This window comes from Corvus moneduloides, chromosome 21, assembly GCF_009650955.1.
Source record: "Corvus moneduloides isolate bCorMon1 chromosome 21, bCorMon1.pri, whole genome shotgun sequence".
Taxonomy (NCBI): Eukaryota; Metazoa; Chordata; class Aves; order Passeriformes; family Corvidae; genus Corvus; species Corvus moneduloides.
In genome coordinates, this window is record NC_045496.1 from 2722990 (window position 1) to 2750436 (window position 27447).

Sequence of the window (27447 nt, forward strand, 5' to 3'; positions counted from 1 at the left end):
AATAAACGTTTTACACTTAAAAGAAATTTTAGAAGTTGCCTAGATTAAGCCTAAAGCTTCAATTTTGAACAGTTCAATGAGCACAGAATCGCAGACTGGTAGGGGTCAGTAGGGAGCTGAAAGATAACCCAGTTCCCAACCTTTGCCAGAGGTAAGGACACCTTCCACAGGCTCCAAGCCCTGTCCAGACTGGCCTTGAACACTTCCAGGGATGGGGCAGCCACAGCTTCTCTGGGCACCCCGTGCCAGGGTCTCACCAGCCTCCCACCATCCCATCTAAACCTGCTCTGATGCACAACCAACACTCCAGGCTGCCTTTCCTCACACAGATCATTCCCGGACAAACAGGAGAGGTTCCTCCACCCAGCTCACTGAAACAATAACCACAAGAAGAAAGTAAAATGTGAAAGTGCTCCAGAGCGCAAAATATTTTATTTAAGAATTTACAGTGTCAAATCTTACACTTAGGAAAGACAGCTGCTCCCAGCTCAGAGGGAGCCTCCTTTGAATGAAGTTGTTTGGCAGTCTCTACTGAAAGGAGAAAATAATCAGCAGCCTGGCTGGACTAGAGGAAAGCCAAGTGTCTGATTAGGTTTCAATTATAGAAAAGTAAACCACACTGACTGCTGCTGCCCACGTCTGGAATTGAGTATGGACCAGCACCCAAAGGTTTCTAATCCCCCCAAATAGTGTTTTACTTGGGCTGCATACAAAGCTTCTGAAACATACATAAGGCTATCATGATCTTAGAAAAGTGGTGTTATTCAAGAAAAGAAAAAAAAAAAATAAACAACTGGGGACAAATACTGGCAATTTCACATTCGTATTACTTCTACTCCTGGGCAGAAATTCAAGTAAAATCAAATAGTTTGGTGGCAAGTTCTAAATAAAATATGGCCTAATGATTTAATAAATATTTAAAAGTTTATTTCTCTCTTTGCAGATAATTCAGATTCTTCAGTGAATATAAACGCTGCATATCATGGTCTTCAAGATTTCCTATATTAAACCTAAAGATTTTAAAGTCCATCTGTAGAGGTCTAATCCACCTACTTTTAGTACGAAATTTAGCTGCTACCTATTTAAGACCTTGGTTATTTTAGTAATGGAGATTCAAGAACGGATTATTACACTGATTCTGGCACTCCAAAAAGGAAAAAATAAACAACTTCCAAGCTGTTACCCCCCAGCTGCAGAGTGCCAGCAGTTTGAGAGAAAGCAAAGTAACCGTATTGCACTTAAACAAACACTCACTCGTCAAGAGAACAGCGTCGGCTATGATACAGAGCTCCTTCCCACTATACACTTGGCTTTACAGGTAGTCTAAACCACAAACTACATACAGACTAGGAAAGATCCAAATCAAATTAGGATTAGATTACAGTCACAGTTTTCATTCAATATAGGTCGATTTATTTGGATGAGCTGTGGCCCCCTCCCCCCTCCCAAAAGCCAAACCAGCACGAGGCATCTCCTGGGCGAGCCTCTCCTAGGGGAACATCTCTGGCTCCACGCTCTGGCTGAAAGCATCACAATTGTGCATGGTCCTCTTAAGGCCACAGTGTTATCTTACAATGTGGACATGTTTTCTTTTTTAACCCCTGCTGGGAGGGGAGCATCCTTCAGAAATTAAGGAATCCCTGAAACTATGTCTCGGAAGGTCACACTAGTAAGGTTTAAAATAAACTTGAGGAATAAATTGCCTATGCAATTTACAGGTTTTGTAACAGACAGCAACTATTTCCTCTCTTGTGTCTATTCTTTATCACAGCAAAGCTATTTCTAGCCAGGTTTTGAAAAGGAAAAGTTACATATATTTCATGTTTGGTAATGGTTTGAGTAGATGAGGTGCAAGCGTGAAGATCACCCATCATTAAATTTCTGTCATGTCAACTGCAGCTGATGCCACGTGCCATAAGGCTGAAGAGTTCTTTGCATACTCAGAACATGAGTGATGATTCCAAATACAAAGCCATTGTATTCTACTTCAATGTTGGATACTTCCTCTGTCCAATTCTTCCCAGTCTTGAACTTCCAGTGGCTGCAGGAGACTGAAAAAAAGAACAAGAATAAACAAAATGTTCTGTAAAAGTGTCATGCTGGAGACAAAATTTTAAAAAATTTGGAATAAAGTTTTGAATGGAAACTTGTTAAATTGAGCAGGTTCCAGACTGATCTTTGTGGACATTTAACACTATGTGGAACAACCCTAGTTGGTAGAGCACAAAATCATGTTTTGTTCAATAGTTTTGTTCAAAATATAGAATCAGGCTGGTTTGGGTCAGAAGGGCCTTTAAGGTACATCACATTCCATCCCCTGCCATGGGCAGGAACACCTTCCACCATCCCAGGCTGCTCCAAACCCTGTCCAGCCTGGCCTTGGACACTTCCAGGGATGGGGCAGCCACAGCTGCTCTAAGAAATGTTGGATAATAAGGAGAAAGAAAGATGAGGCCTTTACTCACTTGTGCAAATTGAGAGGGGTTGTAGAACGGTACCGCTCCTGCTGAAGATGCCCCTGAGGGTGGAACAGTGGCAGGCTGGGAAGAGAAAACACTGAAATTAGACAAGGGCAGAGCTCCAGAGCCTCTCCAACATGGTCTGCTAAGTTATACAGAGCAGATATTTACAGGATATTCATAATGCCAACAACATGGAGAGCGCAGCCTATTGGAACAACTGCAGAGTGCTGGTACAGTTTGCATCCAGATCCAGAACAGGACTGGCTTCATGTAAGAATTGGCCAAACAATGTCACATGCATCAACTGCAAATAGCTCTGCAGATCCAAAGCATGCAAAACCAACACAAGACACCAGTGCAACTCCACTCAATTAGTACCTTCTGCCTTTGTTAGTACGCCTCAGGACTTGCCCCAAAAGAAACATTCTATGTCAGGTTTTGCTTTACTAAGAAATATCAGAAAGGTTTGTGTCACCCCTTTGTGGTGACCCCACAGCTCTGGAACTCCCAGCAGATGAAGCATTCCTTTAATTCCTACAGGGACTTTTGCAGATGGTTTATTACCAAATTGAGACTGGCAGCAGCAGAATGACCAAGTTTTGCTTGTATTGAGTCTTTTTAGGAGGTTTGTTGGGTTTGGTTTGAGGATTTTTGAAGTATTTTGTTTAAAATCAACTGATTTCTTTAGTATCCCAGAAAAAAAAGATGATGAAATTATGTGAATATCTTAGGAACATAAATAAAAAGCATGCCTGGATTACATGCACTCTCATAAATACACAAAACTGAAGACCCTGTTTGAGTGTAAAAAGGAACACTACATCATGATCTACTTTTAATGATATTTCTGTGAAATGAGGGGGAAATGACTAAAAGTAGCATTAGTATTTGAGCAAATGCAAAATAAAGGGGGGGGGGGGGGGAGAGGAAGTAAATAAGTTAACATAAATGAGAATGGCCAGCCACATGTACCTGATTAAAATGCTGGCTTACTTCACGTGATAATGAACTCATTGAACTAGAGCGCGAAAGCTACAAAACAGCAAGAACACACAAATACAAAAAAACACAAATAAAAAAAGTCGTCATGCATGTCACTGCCCCAAGCTTTCAGTTGTTTTATTTCATTGTCAAAGTCTCACTGCCAAAGGTTAAACCAACTTCAAGTTAAAAAAAAAACAAAACAAAAACAAACGTAAAGCCAGAAGTTAGTTTAAATCAAAAGGACTTCTTAAAGCACGAAACTATGTAGGTAGAAAACATTAAGTAGGAACAAAGGTAATGTTACTCTGCCTGGCACACAGCAATTTGTTTTCCTTGTGTCTTGCACTTAATATTAGTGAAATTATATGCATGCATGGAGGCAAGAAGAGACCCTTAAACTGCTACTGATATTTTACCCTGAAAAAGGCTTTTAAAAGTACTTATGTAGGAAAAGGAGATCACAGAATGTAGGACATGGAGGCTGAACTTCTCATACGGGCTTAGAGGTCTTTTCTGTACAATTCTGGAGGCAGTCAAATCCCATCTTGGCTACTCATCAGCCACTGAATCAGTTACTTGTTGTTTTAGATGGCCCATTGTAAGACCATTACAATTAACAGTAAAAGTCATTAATTAAATACTTTGCAACAAGCCTTACCTCGCCTGACTGGGAGCCATCAGGGTTAGGAACAGGAAGTCCAGATCCTGGAGGAAGGGCTGCAGGGTTTAAGTACTGAGGAAAAACAAGGCACTTCTGTTTATCACTGTTACTGTGAGGCTATTTCACACTTCCCTAGAGATCCCACTGAAGCAGAACAATGTTACAACACATCAGGCAGGTGTAACAGGCAGTGTAAGACTCTTCCCGTATTCTTGGGCCCTTTCCTGGCACATGCTGCACCCATGGAAGCTGCAGCCCTGCCAAATGAGGAAATGCAACCTCCCACTTCCATTTTCACGTGCATTCCCCTTCTCCTGTTCTTTAAGTAAAACGTTAACCCGCAATCCCCACAACAATAAAATGCTTTATGTACTGTGGCTGTGAAACTGCTGCTCAGAATCATGAGGGGGAGTTTGAATAAGAAGTTTGAGTTCTATCCACAAGACATTCCTTCTAACCCACCTCTGGTTCCACAGCTGCAGCAGGGTCTGTGTTGGTTTGGTTTGCAGCTGGTGTGTGCTCTGCTGCTCCACTCCCTTCCACGGGCTGGGATTCCCCTGGAACTGCAGAGGAAATAGGATTTAGCCAAACACACCAAACCCATAAACGGCCATACAACCTCCCCACACTCGTATCCACACACCTGAGTTTGGAACAAACACGTTGGCAGGAATGGGCATTGGTGCCAAGGGGGCAAACAGGTCTGATGGTGCAGGGACAGCACCACTTGCCTTGGTGCCCCCTGGATTCAGGACATCCACGTAACGGGCTCTGTTTCCAGCTAAACCAGGAACAAAAATAAGCCTTGTGTTAGTCATGCCTGTGTCTACTTTGAAGTTTGCTGCTTAAAGCATCTTTCAGGATCAGAAAATAACACTCCAGGGACACAAACAGTAACACACCCAAGTCATGATACTGTGACGGCAGTGCAGGAGCTGGGCACGAACAAAACCAGCAACAGCCACAGTTCCACTGAGCTGCCAACTGTTCCCAAACAACCCTGGAGAAGTCAGGACTTCTGCCTTCATATTTTATGCAGAAAAGGTCTTAAATATCAGTGCTGGCTGTTACCTGCTCTCCTGGAGAACACATTGACAGAAGCACCAGGTGGGCCTCCAGGCCCAGGGGGAGCAGACTGAGCAGCTTTAGGAAATCCTGTTGGAGGTGGTGGGGGAGGTTTACTCTGCAGGGAGACAAAAAAGAAAAAAATCCAATCACATCGTTGACTGATGTTGCACATTTTAATCCAAATCAGTAAAAAGCAGCTCTTAAGAGCCAATAACAGATTAAAGAAAATTCTATGCCTAGTTTTTGTTTTCCACTTGGAAAAATCATGAGGACTCAGGTTTTTACCTCTTCTTCTGGTTCATCCAGATTAACCCAGCGTTGTTTCTGCTCATCCCAAACAATCTAAAAGAAAATCACAGTCAAAACCAAAGAGCTCAGAGCAAGCTGCTAAAACAGTTGAAAATAATTGTAACTATTTTTTAAAAAAACCCCAGTCTTAGAATAAAAATAATCTTCAAAGTTTTACAGTCATTTGTTTACTCATCAAAACAATGTTCATCTGTCATCCAGGAGAACATCAGAACAAATTCAAGTGTATAAAGGTTTTTGTGATTTTTGGGGCCTTACTGATTTGTTCTTGTCATCTGGCAGGTGAGCCTCATTCTTTCCTTTTCCCATCAGCCAGCGAAACCAGGTTGCACCAGTCTGCAAAGAAATTCAATCTACTCAGTTAATTCTCTCACCACTGTCTTTACAGGCAGGTTAAAAGAAACATTCATGCAACAACACGTTTTCTGTTAGGAACTTCAACTCTGAGCCCAGAGTTGCGCCTAATAAACAGGAATAAACAATTTAATTAGGACCTCTTAAGTACCGTGGACTAGGGGTGACCACATTTACTAACAAATCTCCTCCAACTGTAGATACCTTTCTAAGAAATTTTACCTTTTTAGGTGCTGCCTCCTTCTTTGTTTCTTTTTTAGTCTCTTTCCCTGCAGGAGCAGAGGGAGGAGGAGAGGGTTGTTTTGCTGCAGAGTTGGATCTCTCTCGTCCCACAGAATGAACAGAGGACTCTGAGGTTGTTCGGGATCTTCGCCCATAGCCCTGCGTAACAAATACACAGCAAAGTACAAAGTTGTCACTGCTGCAGTGATGGATCACATTTCATCTTCCTAAAAAAAAATCCTTCTTTGTAAAATCCTTTAGCAGAACTGATCTAAAAGTTAATACACCTAAAGATGGATCTTTGTCCTGGTGCCTAGTTAGATATAAAGCCAGGACATAAATGCACAATAAACAAGCAGCTGAATATCTGACACAACATTAATTTTTTATCAAGAATTTCCACACAATTAAAGACATTTAATCTGGTTATTTGGGAACTTCTAAAAATCAAGCTTAATTCTTGCTGCAGAATAACACAGAGCCCCCAAATCCTCTTGTGCTTGTATCGTGCTGCAATGCAGCTGAAGAAATGTATGAAATAACAATACCATATTAGCCATTCTGCCATAGAAATCATCCTCTCTCTGTTCAGGGAAGGAGTTTTGTGAAGGAGACTCTGGGGCAATTCTCTGCATTCCTTAAAAAAGAAATTAGATCATGTTAGCAGGGACACACACCAACAAAAGAACCAACAACAAACACCAAAGCCCCCAAGCCCCACAATAGTTTTAAGGCAAAAGTTTTCACCAGTTATGAGTTTTGTGCTAGAGAGAACCTGGTCTTTTAAAGAATGAGAGCTGCAATTGCTGTGATTTTTTTCCCTCTCCTGTCTGGGTTTATGTTTGTTCTAAACACAGGCCAGAGCAGGCTGAGGGATGCAACCAGCAGGATGGAGCAGTTAAAGGTTCCTCACGTCTCAAACTCTACCAAACTTAGGTTTGCCTCCTTCCACACGTGTCAGGCTCTGCTGTCACAGAAATGAAACTTATCAGGGTCCCAGAAGCTCACATCCAGAGGCAGAAATCCCTGATACAGACCCTGGAAACAGAACTGCCAATCCCAGTGCACTCAGGGATGATCTGTCAGGGTCTAAATCATGATCTGCTGAGTCTGACCTCACTCTTAAAGTAAGCCAAAAAAGCAGGATGAATACTACAACTTTCTACAGATGTTTCTATACCATTACATGGTGTTTTTAAATTCATTACTCAAAACATTGACTGTTTTTTTAATACTGAGATATTTTGAATTATTCCCCACAACACTTTATTCCCCTTAGAAGGAAGGAAAGCTGTTTATTAAGATCCCAGACCTGTTTCCAGGTTTGTCTGCTCTTCTGATCGCGGTTCCATTTCTTGTGGTGGCCCTCCTGGGGGTAGTGTTGACCCTAAATACAGTGGGGATGGTTCAGTTCCATAGGGATTTGAAAATCCTTGAGGTACAAAGCCAGATCCTGGACCAAGAGGCTGAGGAGCCACTGGGTAGAAAGGGACACTTCCCTGGTCACCAGGAGGAGGAATCATGGCAGCTGAGCCATCAAGGACAGCCTGAGGTACTGCAGCATGAAAAAAAAACCAGAGTTAAGAGCTATAATTAAACAGAAATTCCAGTGTGAACCTTTTACCCTATGAATGATACAATGCAGAAGTGAAATCTCCCTGTTCCAACCAGCCTCTTAAGTGGTTTCTTCTATCAGAAACCCGAAACCTTTGTTTTCTCTCTGTCATAAAGGACATGAAACACCAACCTGAAGGCATCAGCTGCACGCTCTGCATCTGTTGAGCCATATTAGGTAACAAGGATGCCAACAAGGCATTTTCAGCACCTGGACCCACGTCACGGCCACCTCCCCCATCACACTGACTGGCACGGTCCAGTTCAGAGCTGGGAGTGCTGCATTCGTATGGAGGGGGAGTGGATCTGTCTGTGTTATAGGCTATTGCACCCTCCTGCATGAAAAAGCAAAATATTATTAACTGAACTGTACTAGACATTCAGTTCATAACCAAGGGAACACAGAGCAAAGCAAATCTTAGGTGTGAAAACAAGTTTTTAGTGTTAGTCAAGAAATGAACTGTCAGCCATTTATAAGCCAAGTTCAACCAATAATTTAAAGAGTTTATTTGTTTTTGAATTGAAACAGTTAATGGGCTCAGGGTTCAAATTGCTAACACATCTCTTTAAAGAAATGGCAATTCTTTCCTTTCTGTTATAATCTAGGAACACTAATTCACACACAATTTTATGACAAGCAGATCCCCTGCTTACAGCAGGAGTTACTGCAACCTAGTGAGTCTTGCAATTCTCCTTGCATTATGGTATTAAGAAAAACCTGTCTCATACAACTTTAACTATTCTGTATTGAATCTCAGAGCACTAAAGTGTGGCAAATTCACTTGGTTTACATCATAACATTTGCAATTTATGACATGAGTGTATAAGGTCACTTCCCACGTTTCTGTGATTAGCAGTGTGAAAAAAACATTTTGGAAACTGGATTTACACTAATCCTTTAAAGAGAATAATTCATGCTGAAAAGCACACACTGTACCTTGATCTGTCCATCCACATGTCGAAGTGTTACTAACCAGGAGGGTTCAATAAAAGATTCCTGTTCTGGTTTTTCTTTTATCTGAGGGTCAAACAGGCGCAGCTGGGATGACATCTGAGGAAAAGAACCATTGCGAAGTGTGAGTTCATCAGCCACAGCTTCCCACCTACAATATCCAGCCACAAACACTTCATTCCTCCTCCTGGTACCTGGATTAGCTGGCCAATCAGCACAGGGGAATAGTAATGGGGATCTTTCAGGACAGTTCTGGAAATCACTTCACAGTAGTGGAAAGCCTGGGCAGCAAGGCCCATCTCAGCCAGCCGACAGGCATAGATGAACTTGAAAACCTGGGGGAGGCAAGCAGGACAAATAAACCAAGTGTTCACAACACTCTGAGTGGGAACAAATAAAAGGCACTCTGGCATTTCAGCTGAAAGCTCAGGTATCTCATTATCACATCTAAAATTTAACGAACAAGCATTCAATTCTCCTCTTCCACCTAATGCATCCAGTGGAAGTTGTCTATTTATCTACAGCTAGTGCCAGCAAATTCTGCTGGATTTTTCTTTTGGAATAGAGAATTACAATAAAAAAAGTTAAAATTCAGAAGTTCAGGATGTAGAGGTAAAAAAAGTGAAAATGAAATGTGGCAAACAGGAAAACAGCTATATTACATTGCTATCCACGGATATTTGATGTCATAGCAGATAAAATATTTGCCACACTGACTACAGCACATGAAAGATTAAAAGCATGAAATCTGCCAAAGCAGAAACCAAACCAAAACAGGAACAGCTCTTCACCTGGAAATTGGGCAAGCAGCCAGGCTGACTTCCTAGTGACTGTGCATATTCATAGGCTTCTGTTCTTTGAATGGCTTCATTGGTGGCAAACTTTAAAAACGGCAAGCTGTTTCAAACAGGAGAAGAAAAATATTATTTGAGTTTATATATGTTGACAAGAAACACAGATCTGTCGGTGTCAGTCACACAGCTCTGTCAGACACAAAATATCAACAACTTCTACAAGACACCACATCAAATAGTTATTTCAAAATCAGCTGCTCCTTGTGAGGACAAGGGGAGCAATGCAATTCAGTCTCTCAAACTTTCATTTTTGCGTTGAAAAAGTTGTGGTTAAAAAAAAAAAAAAAAAAAAAGAAAGCCAGACCTGTGATTTGATCCAATTAGGACAAGCTTTGTTGTCTTCCTTGTGTAAACTCCAAACCCAACTTGGGCCATAAGGTAACAAAAATGAGCAGCATCCAGCAGGCCTTTAGAAGCTGCAGAAAAATAAAGGACAGAGCTCAGGATATTTCAGTGGCACATCCTTTGTCCTGTATTGTTTGGCTTTGCATTCAAATGCTTTCACAATAGAGACAAGCCCATACAAAAGTGCTCCACTTTATATTTTATGAAGAAATTGCCTGTTTTCAAAAAACATAAGCTGAGCAATCAAAGCTTTTCCTTCAGTCATCACCCTGTTCATTCCCCAAGAGTTACCAAGAGTGTCTCCCATGGTAGCAATGGTCCTGGATTCCAAGTCCACATTATTGGTCAAGTTGGATAACACCATTGCTAGATGAGGCCTCCAGTCTCCCCATTTCTCATCTCCACAGCACTAAAATTAGAAGAATTACTAGGTCAAATCAGTGACTGGAGCTCTGCATGGCTAAGTGTTTCAACCTAAAAACGACCAAAACAACTTCTCTGACATTCTAGGAAGATTTCTGTTGGGAACTCCACTCCTCCCTGCAGCTCCCAGTGAATCTTACCGTGGATGCAGCTGGCATCCTTCCAGACATGAGCTGGTAAACAGTCTGCAGAGGGTCATTAATTGGGAGACTGTTGGCAAATCTGCAGAGACATTGCAGAGAAAAAACACAAACATGGGGTAAGCAGTTAAAATGTACTTCAGCTCTCAGTGGCAATGAATCTAACCTAGTTCAAGAGAAGGAAGTGCTGTGTGAAAATACTACACTGAAGAAGAAATTGGGATAACGTTCAAAAGTAAAACATTCCCAGTGAACTGGGTCTGGCACTGTAACACCAGTCAGTCCAAGCTAGGAAAAACCTCTGGATTCTCCCCAAGCCAGCTGACTTTAACAAAACTAACAATTGAGTTTTTGCAGTTTTTCCCAAGCAAGGCCACAGATGACATTGTTCAAATACCCCTTAAATGGAACAGGTGGCAGAAAATAACTTCTCAGATTTAATAACTTCTCAGCCAGAAGACCCCAGAATAAAAAGTAACAAATGACAAATAAATACACAGTAAAACTAAGGCATAATTCTTGCATGAACTACTATGGATAACGCATGATTTTGACATTCTCCACCTCACTAGCAGAACAGGCAGCCAAATTTCACTAATCAAAAAGCAACTCAGTACCTGGTCATCACTCTTGCATGTGTCCTGCTGTCCATTTTGCTGGCAAGGAGCAGAGCATGACCCCACAAACCATGCTTCATGGCAGACTCCAAAGCATCCTAATCAAGACACAAATTAGCTTACTGGGAATAGCTTCACATATTACTCACCAAAACAGCTGTGCAGTAGTAATTTGTGATCAAATCAAAATACGTTTGTTCAGATAAAAGCTAGAAAACAAATACTATTTTGCTTTAGATTATGAACTGTAGGGCAAAATATTTTCTGTATCAGTGTAGTGCAGTGCCATGAAATATTATATGCACTATAAATGTTGCAAAAGTAAGTAGCAGCACAAGCACTCACTTTCTTACGGCCATAAAGCAGCAACTCCCTGAATCTCTCAGTCTCCTTCTCAAAACTGTCAACTGTGGTTAGAAGATTATCAGTGAGAAATGAGAGCTGGGCTTCACCAGATTCCTCTTCCACTTGTTCCAAAGCCTCATTAGTGAAATCAATCAAATTTGCCTCATTAGGGGACTTCCCAGGAAGCCACACTGTTTTATGATCTCGGAGCAGAAGTTCAGCCAGGTCTGTTCCCACAACAGTCTGTGTGTGTGGAGAGAAAACAAAAATTGAAAAACCTGTTATGTCAACACTGCCTGCACTTTATTTGTCACTTCAACAGCAATATGTGAACATCAGCACCTCTGAGCAGCTGAGGATGAGTGCCCAGTTTCCACATTCCTTCAGCCTGTGAACTATTCCATGATCAGTGACTATAACACGTATTCCTGATCTTTACACAAAAACTACTTGTGAACAAAATCCTTTAGGGCAGATAAAAACTTGAGCAGTGAGACATACCCCATTCTGCCTGCACAACAGTACAATAAAGTCCCAAAGAAGACTTGCAGATTCTTTGTCAATTAAATTTTCATTCTTAAAGCACTGTGCAGCTTTACTTTGTGCAAAATTAATAACATCCACTTTATGGGTCTCATCCCTGAAAAAAAAAAATTAAGAAAAGAAGTTTTTAATGAGACATATATAAACATTCAGGTCATTATGTGTGATTAGTCTGAGGAATAAATTTAAAGCTCCTGTATTATTTAAGCAGGCGAAAAGCCACAAATATTTTAAGTCAGTTTAAATGCTGTAATTTACAGGCAATGAAGAAATTATTTCTGAATGCTTTAAAGTTATTTCTGGAAACTGCAAGAACATACTTAGCAAGAGGACCAGGAAAGGCTCTCATCTCTTCTTGCTCTGGAGAATGCTGTAACATAGTCTGAAACACAAATATAATCCATAAGAAATTCTTATACCTATGAATTTTGCTTTTTATCAATAAAACACCCAGACCTGAACATAACCCATCATGTAATCAAGCCTCTTTAACAAAATACAAAGGGTGACTAACAACCTGCTCAAGGATGATAAATTATGAAATCTACTTTACATGGAAGTTACTCTGTACATCATCCTGAACAAAATTATAAAGAGCTGGATGATCTCGTCATGACTAAGTCATCTCTCAGAGGAAAAGAACTTTTAAATTTACTGTTTTATTTATGATTACAGCCCAAACTGGTAAAGATACATGCAGTGACATTAAAAAAAAAAAAGAAATCAGGATGTTATAGATTCAAGTTCCCTACTCCCCTTCCAAAAGAAGGACCTTTATTCCATTACTTCCCATTTTTCCTTTTAAACTTTACCTCCATGCTGTGGATTTCAACCAGAGCTGGCTGGCCCTCAGAAGGCAGGTTTGGCAGTGCTTTTATTAAGAAGCCCCCAGGCCCAAACCTGGCACAAATATGAGGCACTGAAAATTTCTCAGGTGTTGAGGGCCTTAAAGGTGCTGAAATTGGGAGAAAAGATAAAATAAGAACAGGTTACTATGTCTTGTAACTAAGTAAACTTGTTGATGTATTTACCCAATTCAATAATTCTGGAGTATTAGTGGAAAACACTCTGTCATTTAATTTGGCTGAACTTTGTAAGTTAATTAATCAGTTAAACTATTAATCGGTTCCTTTATAGTCCCAAAGTCTCACATCTGAAGATTTGCAATAACTAGAAAAGTAAACTAAAGAACTTTAAAATCCACTTATTTTTTTCAATGCAGGGGCTTTGATTGTTTGTATCAGACACATTTCTGTGATCTCTGTACAAACGTGTAACACATCTTCAAAGAGCTAATGACAGACATCAACAGACTTTGGAAAAGATTTTCCAGAGAAGTGTTTTGCATCTATAGCACAATGCTTCCCCTCCTTCCCCAGCGTGTCCATACCTTGTTCCACAGCTGACCAGCCCGTTTCAGCAGGGTAGCCATAGTCTGTAAAAGGCTGCTGTCCATCAAAGCTGGGATCATACCCTCCATAGGGATAATCCGCATGGAGCGACACTGCCTGCGCAGGGGTTTCATAGGCATTACCCGTTAGATTGTGATTGCTCCTGTAGAGCTGGCTCTAGACAGATCAGATCAGTGAGGGTTAGCTGGGAGCTTGGAGTTACACACAACAAGCAGCACTGCAGACTGTGAGCATTCCCTCCTGACAGCTTCCATTGTCAATGCTCCTTGGGAACCAGGCTTACTGCACCACTGCCTTGCAGAAAGCCACCCGGCGAGATCCTTCTGTAGCACAGGCCACAGCAGATAATTAATTTATCTTTGTCTTCTCCCCCAGTGTTTTTACCATCATTTGATCTGTTCACATCCAAGCACGTTCAATTCTCTCACAACAGAATTTCTATGTTCTTGTGTGAAAAGCATGAGTTCTGTTACCAGCAACTGTGAGTCAGAATGAATGTTCACCTCTGCTGTAACAGACAGAGTCTCAACAGAATAAACCCAACAAATGCCAAATGGCTTCAGGTGCCTAAAGATTAATGCCTAAATGATTTCCAGTACTACTTCAAATATTACTAAATGAATTGGAATTCAGACTGGGAAAGTACCTAAACTTCCATGAAACATGGGGAACCAACTACAGGTAAAATGACCCATTACATGAGCAAAAAGTGTACCTCAAAAATTAGCCAAATATTCTCTGAGGTTTTCAGGTATCTGTAGTTGCGGTGTAAAGTGGATGAGTAATCAGTTAGCTTTGGTTTTTGCTTTTAAAGTCAAAATAACATCATACAAATATGGAGTTAGTCCTTTAACACATCCCAAGTTCAGTAACACAAGTCATGCTCGTGATGAGAAAAATGACATGACACAAAGCCAGGCACACTGTCCACTACAGCCAAGCACAGGGAAGGCAAAGCTCTCACAAACAGCAAATGGATTCAGTAGAGGAAATTTTCCATTTCTGTGTGTGTAGCAACTTGCACAACTGAGTGCTGATTTTGGTTAAAGTTCTCTTGACAACTGTGACAAATATTAAGTTCAAAACGGTATTAAAAACCAGCCTTAACTTACAAAAATTTTCAAAACACACATTCCCTGCGCTAACACCCAAAATATTTTCTTATTTTCTAACGCTTCACCCACCCCCAACAGAGGAAGTGCCAGGTTGGTGTGTGCAGCTGGAACTCACTTGCTGGGAGCGAGAGCTGAAGCTGCTCTGGTGGCTGTGGACGCTGCGGGAGCTGCGCAGGCTGTGGCCGGAGTGCTCGCTGTGGACGCTGCGCCGGTCAAACTCGTCCCCGTAGGGATCCCTGTGGGGCTCCGAGTCATCATCAAAGCTCCCGGTGAAACGGGGATCGTATCTCCAGTTATCCTCGTAGCGGTCATTCCTGATGGACAGACAAAGCAGGAATGAGCACAGCCAGCCATGGCCCCCAGGGAGGTGACTGTCAGGAAAACCAGACCTCACTCCAGAAGGGTTCTTAAACCACTGCCTACACCGAGGTTCTTGTTACAGCAAACAAACTGACATTCCTTCAAGGAGTTCATCCTGAATATTCAAGATCAAGACCAACATCATACTCAGAGTCTGCTCTAAAAACCCACAGAATGTTCAACTAGCTTGAAAACAAGTGCTGCTACCTCCAATCCTTCTCTCAGAGTGATGTGACAGCTCATCTGGTTTCCTTCAATGACCTATGTTAAAGCTACAGAAAGGACTAGCAGCACTGTGAAATTTGTGTAACACTGCATTTTAGCAGTCTGTTCCAGAGAACCTGCTGCTCCAGCTCTGGAAAGAGCACTGGGAGAACGTGGATTGACTGGACAAACCTGCTGCCATATGGATATGCTTCTCTCTTCTGGTAAGGGTTGTGTTCAGCATCATACCAGTACCTCTGGTCATAACTTCTAGGGTCTCTGTACCTGGGGTCATATGGGTATCGTTCCCAGCGACTTGGATCTTTGGAAAAGAAAAATAAATGGTTCAGATATTGGTAACCTTGGCTATCATCTTTTTCTACTTCTTTCTCTTTAATTACAAACTGGGTTGGTCCTGAAGCACAGAGCAAAACCAAAGCAATGTACTTAAAGCTATGTAAATATGTCCACTTCTTTTTAGTTAAAAAAAAAAAAAACAACAACTTTAAAGATCAATTTTACACCTTTTAGAGAAAACATGGTTTTCTCTAAAAAGATGGTTGCTATAGTTAGTTACTCTTGAGGGGTCAGTGTTTGCCATCAGATCTTTTCTAACACCTTTAAAACTCAATCCTACTATCTGTTATGACATTCACAGAATCTTTGTGATCAGTCTGCAGACTGCCAAGCAAAATATCTCAGGATGTGGACAGATGTTGCTTAAAACCCTCCCAGGCACTACACAAGCAATTACCTCCAGACTCCCAACGCCCGCATATCTCAGTGAGCACTCAGATAATGATGGACAAAACCAAAATCCAGTCATGAGTCAACTTCTGTTTACAGCCACCTAAAATTCACTTTACAGGTTTGCCTGCAGGTCACACACCAAGGACACACCCCAGTGAAAGGCAGACTGAGGTGAGGAAAAAACTTATTTTATTTTCTATTTACTACTTCTACTGACCAAAAAACATACAGGAAAGATGGAGAGGTATTAAGAACTGAAGTAGGCAAAAAATCAATTTTCAGCAAGCATAATTTTAGTCTTGCTGGTCATTGAAAGGACACCAGTTATATTCATGTGGGTTCTCTGATCTTAAAATTTCTCTTCCCCATAAATTATTGTTTAAATCTGCAATTTTCTATGGCAAAAAAATCAGAGTTCTTTTTGACACCTTACCTCCATAATCATAGGAGTTTGGGTAATAGCCTGAATAATAATCAGTCCATCCACTTTTTCCATAATAATCTTCTGTATACCCTTGCCTGAAAGAAAGCACACAAGTATAAAAAAATTGTTATTCCACCTTAATCTCTTCTAAAGTCAGCAGGAGGTAGGAAAAACTCTATGCCACAACTGATTAGATAGTTTCATAGTTAAAACAATGCATTTCCAGAAAGTCAGGGAATCATAAAGTTAAGACTTTACAACCCAATACAGCACTAAATTGTTGTGTGCCATCAAAAGCTGACAGCCCTTAGCATACAATAATTTAGTGGCATTGTAAACTGCTTTGGTGATAAGTTTAATTACTTACAGACAATTAATCACAAAAACTACTGCTATAATTAGCATCCTTTGAACTGTCTCAACAGAGAAGTTGATAATTTAACAATTCATTAAGAAATAATGGCCACTCCAAATTTAATGGTGTTTTATTATACAGCTTCTGATGAAGAAAATACTCATTTACAGAGCTGATTGTCCAAAGGAGCACAAAAACATGGCTAAAACCAACACAGCGAAGTAAGGGTCAGCGCACAGAAAAAAATGATTAGCATTCTTCTGATGGAAAAAGAAAGATGTGGCCGTTGCTCGAAAAATCATGAGCCTTTATTAGATAACATTTTCAGGTCAGCATCCTAGAATTTCTGAAAAAAGCCAGAGGATGAATGTTAGATGAAAAATGCAGTGTCTACATGTATGCACATAAATGTATATATATGTATACATCCATGGATGTTTGTACCTCCACAGGTGCATCACACTCACAAACACACTTGTGCATATACACAGAGCAGGTGAAGATATTTAACGCCAGTGTGAAGTGATGGCAACTTCCATGCTTCCCTACAACTGGGAGTGCAAACTCCAAAGTGGCCCAGCGAGTCAAGGAGTGTGGGAAGTCTGCTAACACAGCACTCACTCTGCAGAGGAGGTCTGATCTTATCAGATCAGGTTTAGCCACCCAACCAGTCTCCCCAGTCTCCCCCAGAGAGATCCCATTCCCTCCCCCAAGCAGCGTTTACAAAGCTGCATCACCACCATTGGCACATTCAGGGCAGTTTCACACACACACAGCTCTGCTGCTCTGCAGCTCCTCACCACAGCCCCTGTCTGACTGCACTGGCACTCACACAGCAGCCCTGACAGAGCCACTTCTAAGAGGCTTTGATCTGCCCACTGCCACATACAGAAACTTCAACCCCTTCTAAAAATAGTACCTCAGGAGGGTACACACGACAAGTGCTACTAGAGGTTATCATCTCATTTCAAGAGCTCACAGCACACTTAAATTCACTCATAAAATGGTAAAAGTTATCACATGGAGTTACAGGCACTGTTTTGTGCTCCTCAAGACTGAAATACACCTATAATCTTCTGCAGGTGGTAACCAAAATGTTGTATTTGTAATTTGATCACTGCTCCATGAGTGAACTACAAACAACGGACAAATACTACAAAGGGTTTAATAATTTCCAGAGAGGTAACTGGAGTTTCTCTGTTAGAAACTGCAAAACCCCTCAGCAGATAACAACAGTAACATTTTACCATTAATTGAAGTTCATACAAGTAACTCACACAATAATCATCAGAAAGCAGCAATCTCTTCAAGGGAATTTGCTGTTTCTTTCTTGAGAAATACTAGAGATTTAATCCTACTTTTATTTAATATTTTCAAGGAGCATCTGAACACATTGTTCCCCTCTCAATTTTCTTTATTTCATATTAATCAGACAGATCAAGGCTTTTAAGTTTCCCTAATCAAAACCTGCAGTGAAATGAGTGGGTGGGACGGGCCCACACAGCACCTCTGCCATCCAGACCACAGCCTGAGAGCTTTGTGAGGAAAGCTTATCCACAGCTGAGGGAACTGTCACACAAATGGACCTGACACAGCACCAGGATGTTGTCACCTGACTCACCACTCTCTCTTCTGAGCACCTGAACCACTGTGTATCCATGGTGCCTGCAAGGCAAACCCGAACCAATGGGCAAAAGTGCCATTCATTAACAGAATGAGGGGCCCCTGCTTAAGTGCAAGGCAGAAAATAAATGAGTAGTGACTAACAACCCATGGCCTGCACTGCTCTTTCACAGCAAACATCAGCACTGAGGCCATAGCAGTGACTTCCTGCCTGGCAGAAACACCAACAACCCCCAGAGAACTGAATGAAAGGAATAACAAGGCTCTAGCAAGAGAAGAGGCTGTGGAATTGTATCCTCTCCAGACGTGGCATTCGATACCGTCTGTCCCTATGGCAGCACACAAAGAGGTTTTGAATTCCTCCCTGTGGTTTGTGCTGTAAAACTCCAACAGGCATCACTAGAGTCTCTGCTTTGGGGTATCCAGATCTTGACTCAATTTAGGAATTACACACCTGGAGGAAGGTCTGTCAGAGCAGTGGCTGGCCCTGGAACTGGGCCGTTCAGGCTCGGGATAGCGATAGCTCCCGGGCTCCACGTAGGCAGCGCCGCTGCCGTCGTAGTGTCGGTACCGGGGGTCGTACTGCCCATAGCTGTCCTCCTGCAAAAGGCAAGCACAGGCAAGGGAAGAGGCTTCACACCTCCAAAATAACAGTTAAAACCGAAAAACTTCACCATTCACACCACAACGGTGATACCTGAAGAGATGCAGATTAATAAACTACAGTTTAGCTTTCATTACTTTTTGTGGCAGTCAAGTTATTAATATCCTCAACTTAAAGAAAAAAACCATTATGTCTGGACTAAAGGCAGTTCAACCTCTCTACTAAATCACCAATAATTCAGGCAGCAGACAGGAACCAAATTTGAGCACCTGGACAGCCAAGCCCATTATAACTGCCAACTTTTTCCAAAGAACCAAACAAATTGCTATGAGCTGACATCTGTGCCAACTGGAACTGATATCAGGAACTACTTAAGCTTCCATAATCTTTGCAGTGTCAATTTTGTTACTGCTGTCTGGATTTTCCCTACACTTAAACACTTAACATGAATGCTCTGCTGAATATTGATCATGACACAACTGCTTAAATTCGTAACTCAGAAATGAAAATTAATACTACATACTAAGGGGAGACGAAAGGGCAAAATGAAAACTTACCATGTAATAAAGGTGAGCTGCAGTCCTGGGGTCTGCAGGAGGATAAGGTGGTGGATATGGAGCCTGGTAAGCATCGTAAGGATGTCTGTAGTAGTAGTAAGGGTTCTGGGGTGGACCGAAGGCTTCCTGAGGGGTCTGAGGTGGGGGTGGACGCTGCAGGTCTTGCTGCCCATTGGGTGGGACTGACTGAGCAGTGGACGCAGGAGGGGCTGGGGCAGCTGGAGCACCTGGAGGCTGTTCTGACACCGGCTGCTTCCTGGGACTCGTCTGGTCGTACCTTGGCTGGGCTGAACCTGCCTCTTGTGGTCCCCCAGGCTGGGGACGATTGCCCAGCACCTGGCTCTCCCCCTGCTGCATGGCTTTAGCCCCTTTGGAAATCTGGGGGTCTGGAGGAACGGAGGACTGCCCAGATGTTGGTGGCTGCATTTGAGCTGCTTGCATTTGTGGTTGGGGTGGCAGCGCTCCCTGCGCAGCTCTGTCTGATACAGCCTGGTGCTGTACATCTTTTGTCACCTGTTGATAGAAATGTTGTTTGTCAGGCACCTCGGGACGCACCTGACCAGCGCCACCGGCCGCCTGTTGGACTGGAGCACCAGAGGGTGACTGACTGTGCACCTGCACAGAATTACTTGTGCTGCTTTTCTCCAACGTCCGTGACACTGTGAAGTCAAGCACTCCAGCAGCTTCTTTGCTACTTGATTGACTTGCAGAATTATTAGCCTGTGCTATGGAATTAACGGGGGGGACTAGTCCACTTGCACTTCCACTGGGAAGATTTGTCCCAGGAGAAACAGAGGAGTTAGACCCTGGCTTGCTAGCAAATTCAGGAACGAGGCCTTCCATATTAACATTCTTTTGCCCTTCTGGAGTCAAATTAAGAGGAGTTTTCATTAGCAAGTTTGCAGGCTGATTAGAAGAAGCATCAGAAGAATTAACAGGACTTTGTAATAAATTATGTTTTAACAGATTAGTACTTGGAAGTGAATTAACTAAGAGAGATCCAACTTGCATCACAGGTAACGGCACGTTTTCCCCACCAGCATGTGAAGTTTGGGGACCCATTGCAGGCTTGTCCCCAACCCCAGAGTCCTTCATTGGCTGATTGTTTTCATTGTTGCTTAGCTGATTAGATAGAGAAATAGAAAAATTAATTGGCTGAGCCAAGTTATAGCTTTGATTAGGCTGAGCAATCAGAATAGGTTGATTTTGCAAAGACTCTGTAGGTGGAGAAGACAATAAACTTGCATAACCAGAACTTGCCTGAGACTGAAGTGCCTCCTCTTCTCCCATTTTGGGAGGATTCTCAAGATTTTCAAAAGTTATATTTCCATCTTGGGAATGCTGCACAGCAATAGTCCCTGGTTTGCATGGCTGCTGATTAGACAGGCCTTCTTCTGGTGGCTGAATGACTTCCACAGTCTGTTTGGCAGGTACATACACCGCAGGAGCAGCAGGAGCTAGAAGGACATTTCCCCCAAAATTTGGTAACTCATTGTGAGCCCATAAAGTTGTTGCTGGGCTATCACACTTCTTAACTGCTCCCTGAGCTCTGGTTGAGGACCGTCTCTCAGATACTGATTGTATATTTTCCACAACAGGTCCAGAGTGCAGCGTATTTCCAGCTTCCCCAGTGCCTGCAAGAGGCCCTGGGTGTACCTGAGGCATGTAAATTGTTTCCAGATTATCTGGTGGCTGTTCAAGATTGCCAGGGGATGCAGCAGGCACAGCTGTGTTCTTCTTGATATTCTTTTGGTTTGAGTGGTTCTCTCTTAATTCAACCACCATCTTTGCTTGGTCAATCTCTGCAGGTTTTATACCAACTCCATGGGACCTCACAGGTTCAAAAGAACTATTTGCACTTGTCTGAAACACTCCTGTAGGTTTAGGAGGACTTGGAGTGGGAGGCTGGGATAGATTGCCATGGTAGTTCTTGCTCAGGTTTAGCTCACCTGAATCACCTCCCAGAGGAGAGGAGTCAATCTGTTTGAAGAAGCTGGCAGAGGATTCCTCATCAGGCTTCCCAATTTCCTGCTGGATAAATGTACCGACTTGCTCTGGGGGCCGTGCTGAGCTGGAAGTGCTCCTGTGGCTAATGCTGCTGTAGTTGGAAGAGACACTGTCTGGTCGGACAGGATGAGGTAAGGAATCAGGTGCCTCCAAGTTTGGTCCTCCTTCAGCATGGCTCACAACAGCGTTCTTGGGAAGCATCTGACCCGGGAAGGATCCGTACCTGTACGGATCAGGACCAGCAGCAGGGGATGAAGCATTGATGTTCTGTGGTTCACTTGGCAGCACTTCCTGATTCTGAATGCACTCCAGGTTCTCCACATTTTCGTACTGGGACCCAGCAGCTGTGTCACCTATCTGTGCCTCGTCATCACCAGCAAACAGAGAGTGCTTAGCAGCCTGTGCCTCCTGATGACTGGCAATTTTAGGGAAGTACTGAACATCCATTCCTTTCTGTACCATCTCACCAGCTGAACCTGTACTGAGCTGTGCCTGAGAGAGAACATTGGTTGCCCCCTGCTGAGGATGCACAGGCTGGTGATACAGGGAGGCCAAATTTGGCTGACAGGCATCAAACTCTGTTTTCTCCATTACGTAATTTTTTTCAGATGAAAGTATTTCTTCATTTTCTGCTTCATCCCCTTTGAAAAACATGGAGAGAGTTCCTGGATCTCGATCGGTGGGAATAGACCTATTTGATGTTTCAGACATAGCTGGAGACTGGTTTTTGGGGTTGTTTTCCTGAGCTGTGGGAAGGACAAAACCAGAGTCTTGCAAAGGTGGCTGTGGGTAAAACTGTTCCTGGTAAGGTTGGCTTAACCAAGGGTTAGTCATTTCTGTGTTCTGCCTAAACACATTTCCAGGCTGGATGCTGTTCATGTGATGACTGCTGTTTGCAGGGCCATTTTTCCCATTCTTTTCACAACCAGCGGATAAAGGCGCTTGCATGATGGTTTGTGGAATACCTTGGTGTCCAGGACCCTGCGGGACATTTGTGTGTGGAGGAGGGTGAGAAGTGCTGACAGAAGGCTGAGAAACGTTATGAACGTCAGACTGAGGAGATGGCTCAGGATAGGGCACAAAATTCCGAACTGGAGACTGCAGATTCCCTGGGACAGGCCTCCACTGGGACCCAGGCTGCTGGGGAGGTGGTGGGAAGAATGCTGCTGCATTGGGTCCTGAAGGTGCATCATTTGGATCTCTGCCAACATCCTGTCTAGCTCCAGGTTTGTTTGCTGCAGCCACCATTCCAGGATGCATACTGAAAGAATTTTCCACTGCTGCTCCTGGGTTATAATGCAACGGCACTGCAGGCCCACGGAGTCCGAGATCGGCGTTGGGATGCCCTTCTGCAGCACTATTTATAACATACCCCGGGGACGGAGAAGGAACTGGAACATTAGAAAAGGAACTGGTGCTTATCCCTGCTTGAGACACAGGAGCTGACAGAGACGTGTGTGGTCCATGAGGATTGTCCCCGGCACGGGAGGGCAGCGGATGCACGAGGGCTGGCTGTGGGAACGCCAGTGCGTTGCCCTTGGATGGATTATCTAGAGGGAAGCCCTGTGGGGTTTGCCTGCCAAAGGCAAACGGGTCCGTCACGGGCTGCACCGGGGCAGCTGCGGCGTTTGCCCGTTTGCTGAGTGGGCTGTTCCTCCAGTACATGTTCCGAGCCACGCCGGCGGGAGGAGGAGGAGCCGCTCCCGCTGGGACAGCCTGCGGTGGCTGCTGCATGGCGGCCCTCTGGCAGGGTCACACGGTGATAAATCGGCCCTGGAGGCAGTAGAGAGATGTCGTCTTCTGCCCTGCTGAGACAACACAGGTACAAGTCAGTTCCCTTTCTCATCATATATGCAGCACTTAAGCAACTTTTATTTTAGAAACAAAATCAGTCGAACAATTTGAAGTGGAAAGTATCTCCCTTCTCCTCAGAACACGTAAGAAACTGACACACTCCATTAAATTTCTAAATCCAAGTCCGGCATTAATGAAGTGTAAGGCTGTGTGGCATTGATGCACATTATTTAACAATTCTACTAACAAATATATCCAAGTAAGACTAATTAAACACAGTTCAGACCTGTACTAGCGTCAAAGCCTCCAATGGTATCCCACTGTTACATTTCCTAGAAATATGCATCACGGAGAGGACAGCAACCAGCCTAGAACAGAGCCTGCAGCAACATGTCCTGCTCAGTTTAATTACGAAGAGTTGAGAAGTCATTATCTAACTCTAATTCTGTTAGAGATGATTTTCAGCCCTGATGCACTGGCACTCCATGTGAATGGACCTTTTCACAGGTAAAATGAGAAGCATCCCAAGAAGGAATTCATCAGATGTTATCACCCTCAACAGTCCACTTTTGGTTTAACTAAGAAAACACTGTGTGGTACAGTATTGTTATTTATTTTGAGAAAGACAATTGGATCTTCGTCACAAATATCGTCTCTTCTAGATGAATGCTGCACTGCAAAACTCAATTTAAGGATAGAAAAACAATCAGCTACCCCCACCTATCAATGACCATTCTCACTTTAACACCGGCGGGACTTTGGCACAGTATCAGGGTTACAGCTGCGTTTCAGGGTGGAAAGGACACGCTCGGAAGTAATCCAACTCCAACTCCAAACAATACCAGTGAGGAATCTGGTACACAGGAAGTTCAATAAATTCATCAGGGTGTCTTTTTCAATTTTATCACCACTTAACAATCTGGGGAGGATGGAGGCTGACAAAACCAGAGGAATTCATCAATACTTGTCCAGTGGAGCCCAGTGAAGCCTTAGCAATATGTGATAATCCTGTTTTCTCATAGTACACAACAAATATTCTTTATAATATGCAGAGTGAAGTAACCACAGCAATGGTTCCATACCAGATGCACTTCTTTTTATGAAAGAAAAAAGCTGTACAATTCTTATTTGGAGTTCTTCTAAGATTCAGCATCTTATCAGCACGAGTAATAAAATGGGAAGCCAGAAAAGTCAGATGTTTGTAATCAGGACAAACTTCTAGTTTCTAGTTATCAAAAATACTACATGTATTTCATAAATATTTATACCTAAAAATTCCAGTAAAAAGCACACTGACAGTACCACAACACACAGACTTTACTGGACATCAGTACAACTTCTCCTAAGGAAAACTCTCTCCAACAGCCCTGTGTATAACCCAGGTCCCTCTTTCAGAGTCAATACAGACTCTCAATTTCTTCCCTATATCCATATACTCCATAGCCACATCTTCAGTTAAGACTCCATAAACCTGTGTTTTATTAAGATGGGAAGGACAACACAAAACAGATTTCAACAGAAGCATTAGAGCTCCATCAGTTTCATGCAGTACTTGCAAGTGCCTTCACCATTCTTTTTAAAGCACAGCTGCTGAATTCCATCAAGGAATGCTTACAAAAAGGTTTTAGGACTTTGCAATCTTTTCGCCTGTTACAATCCTGAGGTGAAGGTTTTCCAGCTGGCCATGCTTACCAACCTTGCTGCCAACCATGTTTCCAGGAAACTCTGCCTAAACACCCATCCCAATTTCCACGTGCTTAAGGAACCTCTGGCTGTTCTGGGCATCCCCATTCCTTTTTCATTGTGTTCTTTGTTGTATTAAGCAGACTTTAAAAACTCCTCTCTCCCCTCCAAACAAACTCCTGGGTTTATGCAACGTACTTTGGACTGGGGAGGAAAAAAGCTAATGAAACCATCTGCCAAGGCAGTTATGTCCTGGAAAGCACAAACTTCACTGAACAAAATATTGGTATCTACTAAATAGTTCTGTTTTTCATGGAAAAGTTGTTTCTGAAATACAGCTGAGCACAAAAGCCAACTTAAATACCCACTTCCAAATGTCTAATGTGGGCTTTACTCCTTGCAGTGTCTCATTAAAAAAATCCTAATACTTTGCCATATTTTTGTAACAGCCAGTACCAGTAATTAGCTAATTAAAATAAGTGTAAAGTCCTACTTTAAGGCAGAACCTGCCATTCCTCTAACAGGATCTTTGATGGTGCATAACAGAGGTTCAACACAAGGGATCAGCTTCCTCAGAAGCAAAGTTAATATTAACAGACTGCACACAGTAGTAAAAGCAAGCAAGATTTGAGGAACTGAGTCCAAATAAAATGAACGTGCCCATGTCAGGTAATTTAAACAGAAGATAACTCAGTGCTACTGACCCTCTCTTGTGCCTCATCCAGGATTAACGGAAATGCTGATTTTAAGGAATTTAGAAATAACTACACAAGTTAAGAGCAATCCATCTCTGTTTTATCTAGTTTGGAAATTCTTATTTCAGCCGGTTTTTTAATTAATAAAGCAGAGCAGCCTGCTAAACATGAGTCACCAGGAGTAACAATTGCAGAAGGTGTTTCCAGGCATACCAAGAAAACAATGCCAACGAGGAAAAAAAGATTAAAATGCCCTAGACAAGGCCATAAAAATAATTTCACCTAATGAGCTCTATAGCTTCATCTATAAAGAAATAATTTCTTTGATGGGACTTAATTTAATCCTATCTAAATAAATTACTCTTAAACAGAATAACTATGCCCCCAAAGCAGGTTACAGAGGACTAATATTAACTCTCATCCTCACACACGAACCAAATGATAAATAACATGTTCACATACACAGATTCCTAATGAGAACAAAGTGACAAAACCCCACTGCAATCTCAAATACAGGAACAGCTGGAAAAAGAGATTTGCAGCTTTAAAATCAGCAACTACTTTTTCAATTTTATCTTACGCAGACAGCTGCGCATCTGCACACATGTGGGTGACAGATTGAACACGTTCTGCATCATTCATGCTCCTGACAGATTCCTACCGGGCTTTTCCTAAGCAGCAACCAGAGTTACAAATGTTATTCTGTTAAAACGTAGCCAACAGGACAAGGGGGAACAGCTTTAAACTGGCATAGGGCAGGTTTAATGAGCTCAGGAAGAAATCCTTCCCTGTGAGGGTGGGCAGGCCCTGGCACAGGGTACCCAGAGAAGCTGTGGCTGCCCCTGGATCCCTGGCAGTGTCCAAGGCCAGGCTGGACAGGGCTTGGAGCAACCTGGGACAGTGGAATGAGATGATCTTGAAGGTCCTTTCCAACCCAAACCAGTCTGTGACTCCATGAAAACAGCTCTTTGAGAATCAAAAGCACAGAAGCAGCACAGAGCACTCCCGTTTATTTTGAAAGGAGCCCGACTACCAGTTCTTTACCCCAGCAGCTCCCGACGCTTTCAGGCAGCCGCACTCCTGAGTCAGCACCAGTTGCACAGACCTGTGGCACCTGACAGCTCGGAAAAACAGCCCTGACCTGGGACCAGCGCTGCTGCTGTCAAAGGGAATACGTGATAGCCAACATCAGACGGTACTTTCTCCCTCCCGCACCCCACGGAATAACCTTCGGACCCCCGCAGAATGTCCCTGTCCCACCGCCCCACTCCAAACAGAGCAACCCAAATCCTGCGGGAAAACCCCCGGGCAGCGCAGCCCCGCGACTGCGGCAGCGCCTTCGCCCCTCTTTGCGGCACCACAACCCGCTCCAACCGGGGCGGGGGGCCGAGCCCAGGGCTGCGGGACCCGCCGGCTCCTTGCGCTGCGACAGCCCCGAGGCCCACCCGGAGGCACGGCGGGGTTGGCACCGGAGACACCGGGGCCCGCACCTTAGGCCCGGCGCTCCTCACGCAGCCCACTCGGGACCCGCGGCCCTCCCTCCGGGCGCGCCCCGCGGTACCTGGCAGCCCCCGCCGGCCGAGGCCCCTCAGCAGCCCCCGCCGCCCCTCACGGCCCCGGCACCGGCCGCCGCCGCCATCTTGGCACATCCGGCTCGGGGTTCCGCCGCCGCCGACGTGTCACGGCGCGGCGCGCGATGACGTCACGGCGGCGCGCGCACCCGGCTGTGTTGCTGTTCAGTGCAGAGAAACGGGGGCGGGACGAGTTGCGGGTTCGAGGCCCGGCTGGGCGGCTCCACGTCACGGGTTCGAGGCCCGGTCGGGGCGCCTCGTCCCGGTGCCGACACGGTCTCGCTTCTAGGCCGGGGTGCGGTGGAGCGTGTCCCCGTTGCGGGTCCCGTTGCGGTCCCGGTCCCCTCGGGTGTCCGGTGCGGGTGCAGTGGCGCGGGCGGCCGCCAGGGCGGGACAGAGT

The 27447-nt window shown here is 43.7% G+C and overlaps 1 protein-coding gene across 4 annotated transcripts; it reads right to left on the reverse strand.

Moving 5' to 3' along the window:
* Window positions 1-397: 397 nt before the first annotated feature.
* On the reverse strand, window positions 398-27092 carry SEC16A (SEC16 homolog A, endoplasmic reticulum export factor). 4 transcript variants are annotated; one of them, XM_032130563.1, is made up of 32 exons: window positions 27038-27091; window positions 20558-23109; window positions 19298-19810; window positions 18591-18736; window positions 16168-16253; window positions 15177-15306; window positions 14536-14734; window positions 13284-13461; window positions 12706-12848; window positions 12214-12275; window positions 11852-11990; window positions 11351-11593; window positions 11006-11103; window positions 10389-10470; window positions 10117-10234; window positions 9785-9896; window positions 9418-9523; window positions 8821-8961; window positions 8612-8725; window positions 7808-8009; window positions 7373-7615; window positions 6609-6697; window positions 6061-6219; window positions 5743-5820; window positions 5461-5517; window positions 5179-5290; window positions 4751-4888; window positions 4570-4670; window positions 4105-4179; window positions 3435-3494; window positions 2466-2540; window positions 398-2051 (listed from the first exon to the last, which is right to left on the reverse strand). In XM_032130563.1, exons 2-32 carry the CDS (start codon window positions 23036-23038, stop codon window positions 1983-1985), a joined length of 6549 nt encoding a protein of 2182 aa, XP_031986454.1. In that variant the 5' UTR covers window positions 23039-23109; window positions 27038-27091; the 3' UTR covers window positions 398-1982. The 4 variants fall into 4 exon arrangements, with proteins under 4 accessions (XP_031986454.1, XP_031986451.1, XP_031986453.1 ...); XM_032130560.1 differs by having other exon boundaries at window positions 19298-23109; window positions 27038-27092; XM_032130562.1 differs by lacking the exon at window positions 3435-3494 and having other exon boundaries at window positions 19298-23109; window positions 27038-27092.
* Window positions 27093-27447: the final 355 nt, after the last annotated feature.